Genomic DNA, 12,157 nt, shown 5'->3' with positions numbered 1-12,157 from the left:
CAAAACATAGACTGAATATTTAGAAATTTTAAAGATGAAAGGGTATAGTTACACTTCATTTCCTCTTCATGAAGAGTTGCACTTATACTGCAAAAAAAATAAACAAAAACAAAACATTGGCAGCAATTCTCAGAGCCAGGTCAACTGATCTAAGCTTGTGCTACAGGACTAAAATAGCAGTGTAGATATTTATCAGAGTGTTAGCTATCTTAGTCTGTCTCCGCAAATATGACAAGGAGTCTTGTGGAACCTCATTGTTACTGTAAACATTCACACTCAGCCTGGGCTGCTGGCTCGGAGACATAGCCCCCTTGACAGTGAGATGGATTCCCTAGCCAGAGCAACAATATCTGCGCTGGTATTTTTAACCTTATAGCACAAGCCTGAGTCAGTTGGTCTAGACTCTGAAACTTGGTTTGCTTTTTTTTTCTGCAGTGTGTAGATGTACCCTATGAAAGGAGGATAGCCTGCTAGAGTTTTCACCGATAGATTTCATGTTACATAAGACACATTACTGAGGCTGTAAAAAAGAGTTTTTATGCCACAATATTTTCATGTTTCATTTGCCTGACTCAGAGCTTCTTTTGAAAAGCCGCAAACAATGTAATTTTTTTTTCTTCTTTTAGTAAAATAGACTTCCTCAAGAATGAAAACTTTATGGTTCCAGTGGTTTCTGATTTAGTCCACTCCTCTTTAGACCAAGTGCCTCTCTCGGTTCTGGAGGACAATGGGAGTTACTTAGACATCAAGAGTTCAGACAATGACAATAAAAATGGAGAAACTGAGGAAAGAAGCCTTCCCATATCTACAGAAGCAGATTCACAGACACCTAAAGATGATACACTAAATTCTCTCCCTGGTAATGAGAGAGAGAAATTACCTCCTTGTGCTCCATCAAAAAAAACAGCAATACACTTTGATAAACCTAATAGGTTAGTAATACAAGCATTTCAGTTAAAACTTTTATTAGATTTTTTTCCACGGTAGGGAGATTTTTTTTTTTTCTAAAAGCACAGTGCTATAGAGTTTTTAGTCCTTTTCTTTGCTTCCTAATGCATTTGTTCTTTCCATTTAAGTATAAAAAATGTTTTTCAACAACATTTCAATTGTTTTTCATTTGGGAGAGTGTGTGAGTTCATTGTGTGTGAGAAACCTGTTAAATTACACATTTTCAATTTTAAAACAATCATTTTTTTCTTCTGTCAACTCCTAAATTCAGAATTGTAGAAAGAAAACACCAATATCAAAGGAATGAATGCGGGAAGGAGATGTTACTATTTTTTCCCCTGTTTTCCATCTCTTTATGAAATTATTCTATTCCTCCTCCAGGGAACTGGAGGAATTTGGTATTTAGACACTGTTTAAACAAATGTGTACCAGTATAACTAAAGATGTTAACTGTATAATTACAATTTAAATGTGAGAAATCTATAATTTTACTGTCTTACCCTTTTAGGAAGGATTACCTTAAAAGTCTGGTAACATTAATCTGTTGGAGATTGAGATTTAACACCTCTAGAAGTATACTATTAAAATGCAGCCTTAAAACATTTAGTTTGTGAGATTAATTAAGACTTTGCATTCAGCATGTACACAGACATATTGTGTCAGCTGGTAATGGGTACATTGTGTTTCTAGTAAGTTTTATTTATGACATCTGATATGAAATGATATGCAAAATAGAAACTTGGTGGAATAATGATAATCAGTGACGCCATAATGGGGTACAATATATACATGAATGACAGAGTAGGTTGTGCTGGTCTGAGACTGGCACTGTGTGTGAAAGAAAGTATAGTCAAGTATTGTAATCATTTTAAATTAGTCAAACTGTGCCATAGAGTCTCTAGGGGTAGAAATTCCGTGCTTGAATAAGAGCGTAGTGGTAGGAATATGCTACTGACCAGGGTGAGGGTGGTGATTATGAAATGCTCAGGGACTTTAGAGCAGCTACAAAACTAGAAAACTCAGTAGTAAGTAGCATTGGAATTTCATTTATCCCCATATTGACAAGGTAAATCACCTCAGGACAGAGTGCAGAGATAAAATTTCTACATACTAGATAAAATTTCTAATGACAACCTACTAGAGCAGCTGAAATACAGAAGAGGAGAGCCTATTCTTGAATTAATCGTAAATGGAGCACAAGATCTGGTCTAAGAGGAGAATACAACTGAACGACTCAGTAACAGTGAACACAGTGTGATTAAACATCTTTGTATAGGGTTTGTATAGGAAATGTCAAAGAAACCCAGTAGCATTTAACTTCTGAAAGGGGAGTGACACAAAAGTGAGGCTAGTTAAACACATTTTAAAGGAACAATCTCCAGCGTGAAATGCCTACAAACTGCATGGAAACTTTTTAAAGAGGTTCAAACTATAAGTATACTCCAAATTTAAAAAAAAATAGAGAAAAAGAGGGGGGGAACCCTGGAAAAATGCCACTGTGATAGACAAGAGTAAAAGAAGCTGTTTGAGGCAAGAGCACATCGTTTAAAAATTGGAAGCCAAAGTCTAGTGAGGAAAACAGAATGTAACATAACATCCAGCATGTCAAGTATAAAACTATAATTAAGCAGGCCAAAATAGAATTAGAGCCATTATCAAAAGACACAAACTAATAACAAACCTGTAAATATGTCAGAAGCAAGAAGTGTGCATCGTTTGATAAACAAAGATCCTTGCAGAGAAGCTAAATGAGTTTGCATTGCAGAGAATGTGTGGGAAATGGCTACACCTGAGCTCTTCTTTTTAGCTGACATCTAAGGAACTGTGCCAAATTGAGGTGTTATTAAAGGACATTTTGGAAGGATATGTCCTTAGCTATACAGGCAGTCCCCGGGTTACGTACAAGATAGGGACTGTAGGTTTGTTCTTAAGTTGAATTTGTATGTAAGTCGGAACTGGTACATATTGTAGGGGAAACTCTAGCAAAACATTTCTCCAGAGCTCAGTTTTATTCTCCCACACCTCACTTCCCTCAGTCCTTTATTCTCAAGCTGAGGTGTCTGCTGAGAAAAGCCGCTCCGCGTCTCCCTGGTCTGCTGGAGGGGGGGCACTAGCTTCGCGTCTCCCTGGTCTGCTGGGGGAAAGCAGCTAGTGCGGGGTTGCCTCACCCCGTTTGTAAGTAGGGATCCGATGTAAGTCGGATCCATGTAACCCGGGGACTGCCTGTATATACAACCAGCCTATGTAGTCATACTTCTTGAAATTCTTCTTTAGAGCATGCTCATTATCAGGGCTCAACAAATCCACTTATCTACTCGCCCGTGGCAAGTAGATTTCAGCCGGTCACCTTGTTCACCGGCGACATACGCATGTGCGGTGTGGGTCTGGCGCATGTACAGTGCGGGGCTGGAGAGTGGGTTTTTACCGTGGTCATCAAGCCCTGCTCATTATAACACATGGGTGTAAGGATGGGGAAGTCTACTTGTTCAAAGCCATGATAAAACTGCATGAAAGAAAATCCTAAAATCCTTTATTACAGCATAACTATATATTATAAATGTTTGTGCATGTCTTGCCTAGATGGGGAGATGAAGAGAGCCTGCTTTGGATCATTGCAGTTGGCATAAAACAATTTTGAACGTGGAGGGTAGTTGGAGAAATGCCTTGTATAACAGATTGCAGCAGGGAGTTGGACATGGTTTGAGTTGAATGCATCACTAATATTTACCTCAGTGATGGGGAACTTTTTTTGGGTCGGAGGCTACTTCCCACAGAAAAGTTCATCAGAGGCCACAATCCGCATATTGCCCTTGCATACCAGAGCCTAAGGGGGCCTAGCCCAGTGTGCTCCGGCTCTGCAGTGGGGCATAGCCCTGAGCCTTGGGGGCCAGATGCAGGCAAGCTGGGGGCCCCATCTGGCCCTTGGGCCTGAGGTTCCCCACCCCTGATTCATCTGATGACTCTCTTTAAAAGTTCAATTGTTTGAATTAAACTTAAGAAATTAGGATACTTACATTCTTTTATCCAGTTAAGCTTGACCTCGCAGTAAATGAGATACTTCCTATGTTTGTTGTGTTAGTTATATATTTACTTTTAAGTTCTTGGTTACAATGCCTTCTGAGGTTGGAAAATAAATCTTGAATATTTGTATTTATCAGCCTTCAAGGAGGTTTTGTGTCTCCTTGCATGTATGAGGATAGAGCCAAGCCCTATCGGTCAAAGCCTTCAAGGATTTTACTGGATTTAATAAAATAAATTCCAGAATCTAAATATAGTCCACCAATTGTGATAGAATGTATGATGTTTACCAAGAGCTTGCTTTCCAAGTTCTGTTAATTAGGGGAAGTGGGAATAGAATATTCATCTTAATTTAAATTTAAAAAAAAGGGGGGGGGAATCTGTATCATAACATTTTCAGAAATTTCTAAAGCAACCTAGATAGGAGATGATGCTTAAAGAAAATATTTACAAACTTGGAGCAACTAGGCTTTAAAATCTAAAATCTCTATACCTGAAAATGTCTTTATGTCCACAGAATAAAGACAAAAAAGTTAGTTGAGTTAAATCAAGGTAATCGCATAGCTCAACACTTCCCATCTTCTATATATTTTCTTTTACTGTTTTAGAATATCCCCCCATATGTAAAACATTTTTTGAAATGTAATTGCCAATGTGTTATGGGTATCTAAATATTTTCTGTACTCTGGCGCTGTCAACAAAGAATGGTTGTCAATCCTTACCTTAAACCATGAGAAGTCCTGTGGCACCTTATAGATTAACAGATTGATTGGAGCATAAGCTTTCATGGGCAAAGACCCACTTCATCAGATGCATGTAGTGGAAATTCCAGAGGCAGGTATAAAACATACAGGCACATGAAAATAAAGGAGTATTAATCAAAAGGAAGGCTGGAGATAACGAGGTCAATTCAGTCAGGGAGGATGTTGCCCACTTCTAGCAACTGATGTGGAGGTGTGAACACCAACAGAGGAGAAACTGCTTTTGTAATTGGCTAGCCATTCACAGTCTTTGTTGAATCCTAAATTGATAGTGTCAAATTTTCAAATGAATTGTAGCTCTGCAGTTTCTCTTTGAAGTCTGTATTTGAAGTTTTTTTGTTGTTGTTTCAGAATGGATACTTTTACCCCTGCTATTGTGTGTTCAGGGAGATTGAAGTGTTCTCCTACAGATTTTTGTGTGTTACCATTCCTTATATCTGATGTGTGTCCGTTTATTCTTTTATGTAGGGAGTGTCCAGTTTGGCCAAAGTATATGACAGAGGGGCGTTGTTGGCACATGATGGCGTATATTATATTGATAGATGTGCAGGTGAATGAGCCCATGATGGTGTGGCTGAAGTGGTTAGGTCCTGTGATGGTGTCACTGGTGTAGATATGTGGCCAGAGTTGGCACCAAGGTTTGTTGCAGGAATTGGTTCCTGAGTTAGTTACTATGGTGTGGTGTATAGTTAGTTGCTGGTAAGAATTCAGGTTGGCAGGCTGTCTGTAGGCAAGGACCGGCCTGCCTCCTAAGGACTGTGAGAGTGAGGGATCATTGTCCAGGATGGGTTGTAAATCACTGATGATGCATTGGAGATATTTTAGCTGGGGACTATCAGTGATGCTTAGTGGTAGTCTGTTTTTTTTTCTTTGTTAAGCCTGTCTTGTAGCAGGTGACTTCTGGGTACATGTCTGGCTCTGTCAGTCTGTTTCCTCACTTCCTCAGGTGGGTATTATAGTTTTAAGAATGCTTGGTGAACATCTTGTAGGTGTTAGTCTCTGTCTGAGGGGTTGGAGCAAATGCAGTTGTGCCTTAGTGCTTGGCTGTAGACAATGGATCGTGTGGTGTGTCCGGGATGGAAGCTGGAGGCATGAAGGTAAGCATAACTGTCAGTAGATTTGCAGTATAGGGTGGTATTTTTGAGACCATCACTTATTCTCACTGTAGTGTTCAGGAAGTGGATCTCTTGTGTAGACTGGTCCAGGCTGAGGTTGATCTTGGGGCGGAAACTGTTGAAATCACAGTGGAATTCTTCCAGAGCCTCATTGCCATGTGTCCAGATGATGAAGATGTTATCAATGTAGCATAAGTAGAGGAGGAGCACTAGTGGACGAGAGCTGAGGAAGCGTTGTTCCAGGTCAGCCATAAAAATGTTGGCATATTGTGAGGCCATGTGGGTGCCCATATCCGTGCCACTGGTTTGAAGGTATAAATTGTCCCCAAATCTGAAATAGTTGTGGGTGAGGATAAATCTGGTGGCCGAGCTCTCTGTTGTGCTGTGGCATCGTCAGGGATGCTCTTCCTGACAGCTTATATTCCATCTACATGTGGGATGTTGGTGTAGAACCCCTCTACATCCATGATGGCTAGGATGATGTTTTCTGGAAGATCACTAATGCATTATAGTTTTCTCAGGAAATTAGTGGTGGCTCGGCGATAGCGGGGAGTGCTGGTGGCGTAGGGTCTGAGTAGACAACCCACTTATCCAGAAAGTCCTGCAGTGAGAGTGCCAGTGCCCTGGATGATGGGACATCCAGGATTTCCAGGTTTATGGATCTTGGGTAGTAGATAGACATACGCCTAAAGTCCTGACCAGAGTTATTCTATGTGGATTTGTTCCTGTGCTTTCGTAGGGAGTGTCTTGATGGTGTAGTTTCTTTGTGTACTTCTCAGTGGGATCTGAGGATAGTGGCCTATAGAGCGTGGTATTGGAGAGTTGTCTGAAAGCCTCCTTTTGATACTGACCTATTCATGATGCCAACTGCACCTCCATTATCAGCCTCTTAATGTCAGAGTTGTTTCTGAGGCTGTGGATGGCATTGCATTCTGCACAGCTGAGGGTTATGGGGCTACTTTTCCACAATTTCTGCCTGTGCACATCGACGGAAGCATTCTATGTATAGGGCTAGTCTGCCATTTTGACCATCAGGAGGAGTCCATGCAGAATTATTGTTCTTGTACTGTTGGTCAGAGGGTATCTGTGTGTCCTTACCTTGTATTAAGTATTCTAATACTGTCTCTTAAAGAATGTGGCTATTTGGCTGGTTGAGTGTAGCTAGTTTTTAAAGTATAAAGCTCTGCTTTCTAGGTTAATGATTTCTCAAAAGGTGTTCATAATTCTCATAGCAGTCCTAATGGATGGTGGTATCTACTTGCCATTTTCTTGATGAGAGACTGATCAGAGAAAGTTCAGATGAGCAAGTCAAGAACTCCCCTTATTTTTTAGTTTCATTGATTCATAATTTCAAACGCTGCCAAAAAGGCCTTGGCTCTTAGATCTAGATATCATAATTTCATTCACGCACTTGTTTAATGAGAAATGTCCTGACCGAAAGTTTAAGCCTGTTTCCTATTCTCGTAGGATATCTCTTATGACTGACTAAGATTACTGGAAAAAAGATTGAAAGCTTGTCCAGTATCAAGAAAAGTTATATTGAAGAGACTTATTGCAGGATATGTATTGTATTGAAATATCTGTGCAAGATAAGTCTTACTTCAGGATTTTAAGATCCTGGCATTTTTCTTCAGGATAATTTCTCTTAAGCAAACTCAGGAAGTACAAGTTTCAGCAAGATCAGGAGTGATGTAAGTGTGGCAGGTTTTCTTTTGTCTTTAGCTCCATAGCAGAAAATCTGTAAAGCAACTTCTCTAAACCCAGCACCAACACCCATGCCAGATGCTAAACTGTATACAACAAACCAAGTATACAGACATGCTCGGTGCTGCTTGTTGTCTGAGGATGCTTTCCCAACTGGGATAATTTCTATTGCAGATGAATTTTCTTAAGTTTGGAGAGTTATCCACCAAACAGTTTTCCTAAGAAAAGGTAATCCTCTTAACTAATAAATTGAACACACAATTCAAGACATGGCTCAAACTGAATGTAGGGGTGAGCAGTGAGAATAGATTAGGATCTAGAAAATATAAAATCTTTTTGTTTGTTTGGTCTATCCAGTTGAAAAGCTCTTGGGTAGGCGTCAGTTATTTGCAAAAATGATAAATCTGAGTACTGATGCCTTGCAGATGAACTTTATCTTGCTTGCATTACTCTGCCAGGTAGCTACTAGCCACTGAAACGCTATAGACTTCCTACAAAAAAAAAATCTTGATGGCAACAACTTAATCCAGTGTTGATACACAAGTTACACCTGCAGTGCGTTAGGCTGAAAACAGAACTACAGTAGTGTACTTAGCCTTAGAGTATAGAAATGTTGATATTAGAGGTGCTTTTCCTTCCAGTATTATCAAATATTGTTGTCTTCAGGATTATTGGACAAATGTGTTTAGTACATTTACCAGATTTCTGTTCTCTGAAATTGGTATCTATCAATTCTAAGTTTTTACACACAAAGGAATATTTTCTTTGTCTGTTTGTGATGTATCGTATCCTATCATACTCTTGGGGAAGGTATTCATCTTATGTTCTTCCCTTTAAAAGTCACTTTTAGCACAGAATTAGAAGGAAATATACAGCCTTGGAAATTCTGGCTGGTTTTTGCAGATGGCTGGAGCTTAGTGCGAAGGCTTGTAATTGACTTCTCTGGTGTTGCTATCATTAGTACTATGAGATGGAAAATGTCTCTGCGGCTCATTAGATGGGAATATGTCCAAGAAAATAAATTGAGGCAGAAATAGTGCTTTTCCCTTGTCAGTTGGCAAAGATTGTATTTTTTTCCCCTAGTGCTGCTGGTGCTAACACAGCTTTGAAACGTTTTAATTCAAAAAATAACATTTTTCATTCAATCCAAAATGGTAGTTTAACTTGAAGAAAAACGAAGTCTTTCCTGGCTTTTAAAATGTAGATCAGATATGACTTCAAGTTAAAGTTGTCCATATATAACACAGAAAACATGCAGTTCAGATGTCCCTATATGTGACTAAAACTGAATAGGTAAATAGGATTCTATCAGGGTCAACTCTGATCTTTTCTTTTCTACTGACACTTATTTCAGGAAGTTGTCACCAGCTTTCCATCAAGCACTATTATCTTTCTGTCGGATGTCAGCAGAGAGTCGTTTGGGATCAGAGGTATATTTCCCTTGTAAAAGGGGCATGCTGTTTGTATCTTTTCACTGACTTCCATTAACCAAGCAATAGCTCTTGTTTTTAACAAAACATCATATACATATAGATTGTATAACAATCCTTTCCACAAGTATTAAGAAACAAGGAATATGACGTGATAAGATTTAAATGATAAATTCTCAATTTTGAGGTTTATTTATTCTGTCACGTCACTAGTGTAGTTCTTGGAAAGTTTAGTCTCCGCTTCCGAAAAATATTTTAATACGAGGTTACATTTCAGTCCCTATGTCTCATAAAAATAATTGTGTTTTTAGGTGTCTCGGATTGCAGATAGTGAAAAAAGTGTCATGTTAATGCTGGGACGTTGCCTGCCGCATATTGTTCCTAATGTGCTGCTTGCAAAACGAGAGGTGAGGAACCCAATAATATTTTCTATTTATTATTTTCACCATGTTGCCATTTTGTTTTAAAGTTTGTGTTTGTATTTTTGGAAGTCTGTTACTTGCAATCATATTCTTACTTTTGTGCATGCATCTCTGCTCGTAGAGAATGGTTTTACACCTCTGTCAGGTGAGTTCAGTAAGATTGCATGGTCTATCATATTTCTTTCTGTGCTTAAGACATCCATAGCATTCTGCAAGACTTAACTGTTACTGTAGGTCCTTTGTCACTAACTTGATGTTTTATATTAAATGGGTCTATTATTGAGTATTTTTTAAAGCAGTGGTGATTCAAATCTACTGATACTGAAGTAGAGAATTACTGTCAAAAGTTAGCAAGAGTTAATTCTAGTTCATTTGGAGTAGTAAATACTTTAATAGTATGAACATTTCAATTCATTCAGTGATTTAACTTCTGGTGGAAGTAAGTACTGTTGACTTTTTTTCCAATATAGACTTTTCACAAAGTCTATTAAAATAGTCTTTCCTATGCTGTTCAAATTTGTAATAATAATTTAAAATTAAATTAAGAAATCATATTAATCTGGACTATAAATGGATTTGTGGGTACTGCATAATTATGGATACTATTATGAATTCAAATATAGTAAAGGAAGATAGACTATTGACTTAGATGTTTTCACTAACATTTTAAGTGTTACACATAATCAGAAGTCCATAACGACAAAAAATGTCAAGCAATAGATGATCAGTTTGACGTTTTAAACTTAGATGTAATGTTTGGTCTTTTCTAAAATATGAGAGGGAATGTTCACTATTCCAAGAATTTTCCGTTTTAGTCCTCATCTATAGGACCTACAGTCTGGTAGGTTTATAGTAATGGACTTGGCTTAAACCCATAAAAGGCTTTGTGAGAAATCCTTATGTCAAGAAATTTCTACTGATCCTTGAATACATACATGTCTGTGAATTGAGTAGTTGTCAGTGACTGATATAGTGTAATACCATATCATTTGAAAATTTCAGAAAAATTATATCTGGAAAGTCTTCATTGAATATTCTGTGTAATTATGTTTCTCTTAAAAAAACAATTGCAAAATAATTATGAGGAATGTGCAGGATCAGTGCTTAATTTCTTATATTTGCAGTTCTGCTTGGCAAGATGATACTCCAGCTTCTTTTCACAGCTTGTAGCATAAGCAATGTAATGTATTAATATTTTTCTAACCTGTTTCACCTATTTCCTGCCTGTTTTATTCTTGCAAAATCTGAAAGAATAAATGATTAAATGTATTCTTGCATACTTTTTTTTACTTCAGAGTGCTACTGTTTCAGTATAGTTGAAGACTTGACAAGAATACTAATTGCATGGAGAGCTTATTCTATATATTTCATTAAAATTTCACTGTAATAGCCATTAAGATAACAATTTCTTCCATGTAGTATTTTGAGATAGAATGTAGAGGAAAGATTAATATAGATTAACATAATCAGTTCTATGAATGTCGCTGTTACGGTGAGAGGCCCTAAAGGGAATCCAAGTCCTATAGTGCCAGACCAGGGGTGAGGAACATATTTTTTCAATGGGGGGGGCCACTGATCCACAGAAAAAATGATCTGGGGCCACACACTAGTGAGATTCCCAGCCAGTGGAAGCTATAAGGAGAAAAGCCTGCAGCCAAGTTCTTCCCTGCACTGGCATTCCCTCAGTTAGGGGGAGGAGAATGGCAGAACACAGACCTGCTTCCTCTCCTCCACCCTGCACCAGGTAGAGCCTGCCTTGCAGGGGCTTTAGTGCCGGTTATCCGCTTCTCCATCTTTCCCCCCTCTGCAGGAGCAGAGAGCCCCAAGCCTTGTGGGCCAAATCAAGGGAAGCCAGGAGCTGGAGCTGGCCTGTGGGCCTTAGGTTTCCTATCCCTGTGCTAGGCACTGTGTAAGCAAAGGTAAATCTATCCCCGACCAAAAAAGTTGATCAAAAAAATGTACAAATAAAACTTATGAATGTTTGTCTGGAAGAAAACAAAGTCCTCACTCTGCGTTTGTAAGCAACAGGTCGGAGACTTGTTTTTTGCTCAATTGCAAAGGAAGACTGTGGTCAGATGGGGGGTCCCCCTTCCTAAGCAGATCTTAAAGTACAAGCAGTAAAAAGGGCAATATATATACCTTCCCATTACATACAACAATGGCTAGAAATTATCTGTCTGCCCACACTATTCCCTTGAGATGCTAGCTTATCTCAAGGTTCCTGTTGGAGTCAGTTTTCTATCTTTATCTTTTAGGGCGAAGCGAAGACATCATCTCTTGCAATTCTCGCTCTCGCGTTGCAAGGCCTCAGGGTTAGCCTGAGTCTTGCACTGTTGATAACAAATAAGGGAGATGGCTGTACACAAATTCCCTTTTTCCTTTCCCTGCTTCCACACTTGACAATGCGTTTGAAATAACCAATCCATATTTAAAATGTACAGTAATATGAATTCTGGCATTATTAATGTCTTATGATTACTGGTATCAACTAAACGCCCAAAATACCTAATCAACAGGGCTCGACAAATATCCTCGCCCGTGGCAAATAGATTTTACCAGCTAGCGACTGCAGGGGCTGGCTGTCCCAGTGGGCCATTGTGACAGGCTGGCCGAAGCCTGCACTACGGGCAGCGCAGCCCCATCCAATCTGCCGACTGGGTGGAGGAGTGGAGCGCCGCCGGAGAGGGGGAAGTGTGGCAATTCTCGGTGCTGGGCTGCCTGCGTGCAGCTCCGGCGCGAGGAGGCGGGATGCGAGCCAG

At 39.2% G+C, this 12,157-nt stretch overlaps 1 protein-coding gene across 7 annotated transcripts in view; it reads left to right on the top strand.

Moving 5' to 3' along the window:
* RELCH (RAB11 binding and LisH domain, coiled-coil and HEAT repeat containing) overlaps positions 1 to 12,157 on the top strand; it is a 120,790-nt gene that overhangs the window by 30,796 nt on the left and 77,837 nt on the right. For all 7 annotated transcript variants that reach the window (XR_012901714.1, XM_075921386.1, XM_075921385.1 and 4 more), the window contains exons 8-10: positions 627 to 932; positions 8,901 to 8,976; positions 9,288 to 9,383. Coding sequence is in view for 6 of the 7 variants with exons in the window: in XM_075921386.1 (XP_075777501.1) it covers positions 627 to 932; positions 8,901 to 8,976; positions 9,288 to 9,383 (478 nt within the window). In the remaining variant the exon portion in view is untranslated. The remainder of the gene's footprint in view (positions 1 to 626; positions 933 to 8,900; positions 8,977 to 9,287; positions 9,384 to 12,157) is intronic.

The sequence above is a fragment of the Pelodiscus sinensis genome, chromosome 2 (genome assembly GCF_049634645.1).
Source record: "Pelodiscus sinensis isolate JC-2024 chromosome 2, ASM4963464v1, whole genome shotgun sequence".
NCBI classification, from domain to species: domain Eukaryota; kingdom Metazoa; phylum Chordata; order Testudines; family Trionychidae; genus Pelodiscus; species Pelodiscus sinensis.
The sequence above is the reverse complement of the archived record's forward strand: the minus strand, read 5'-3'. Positions and strand labels throughout refer to the sequence as shown.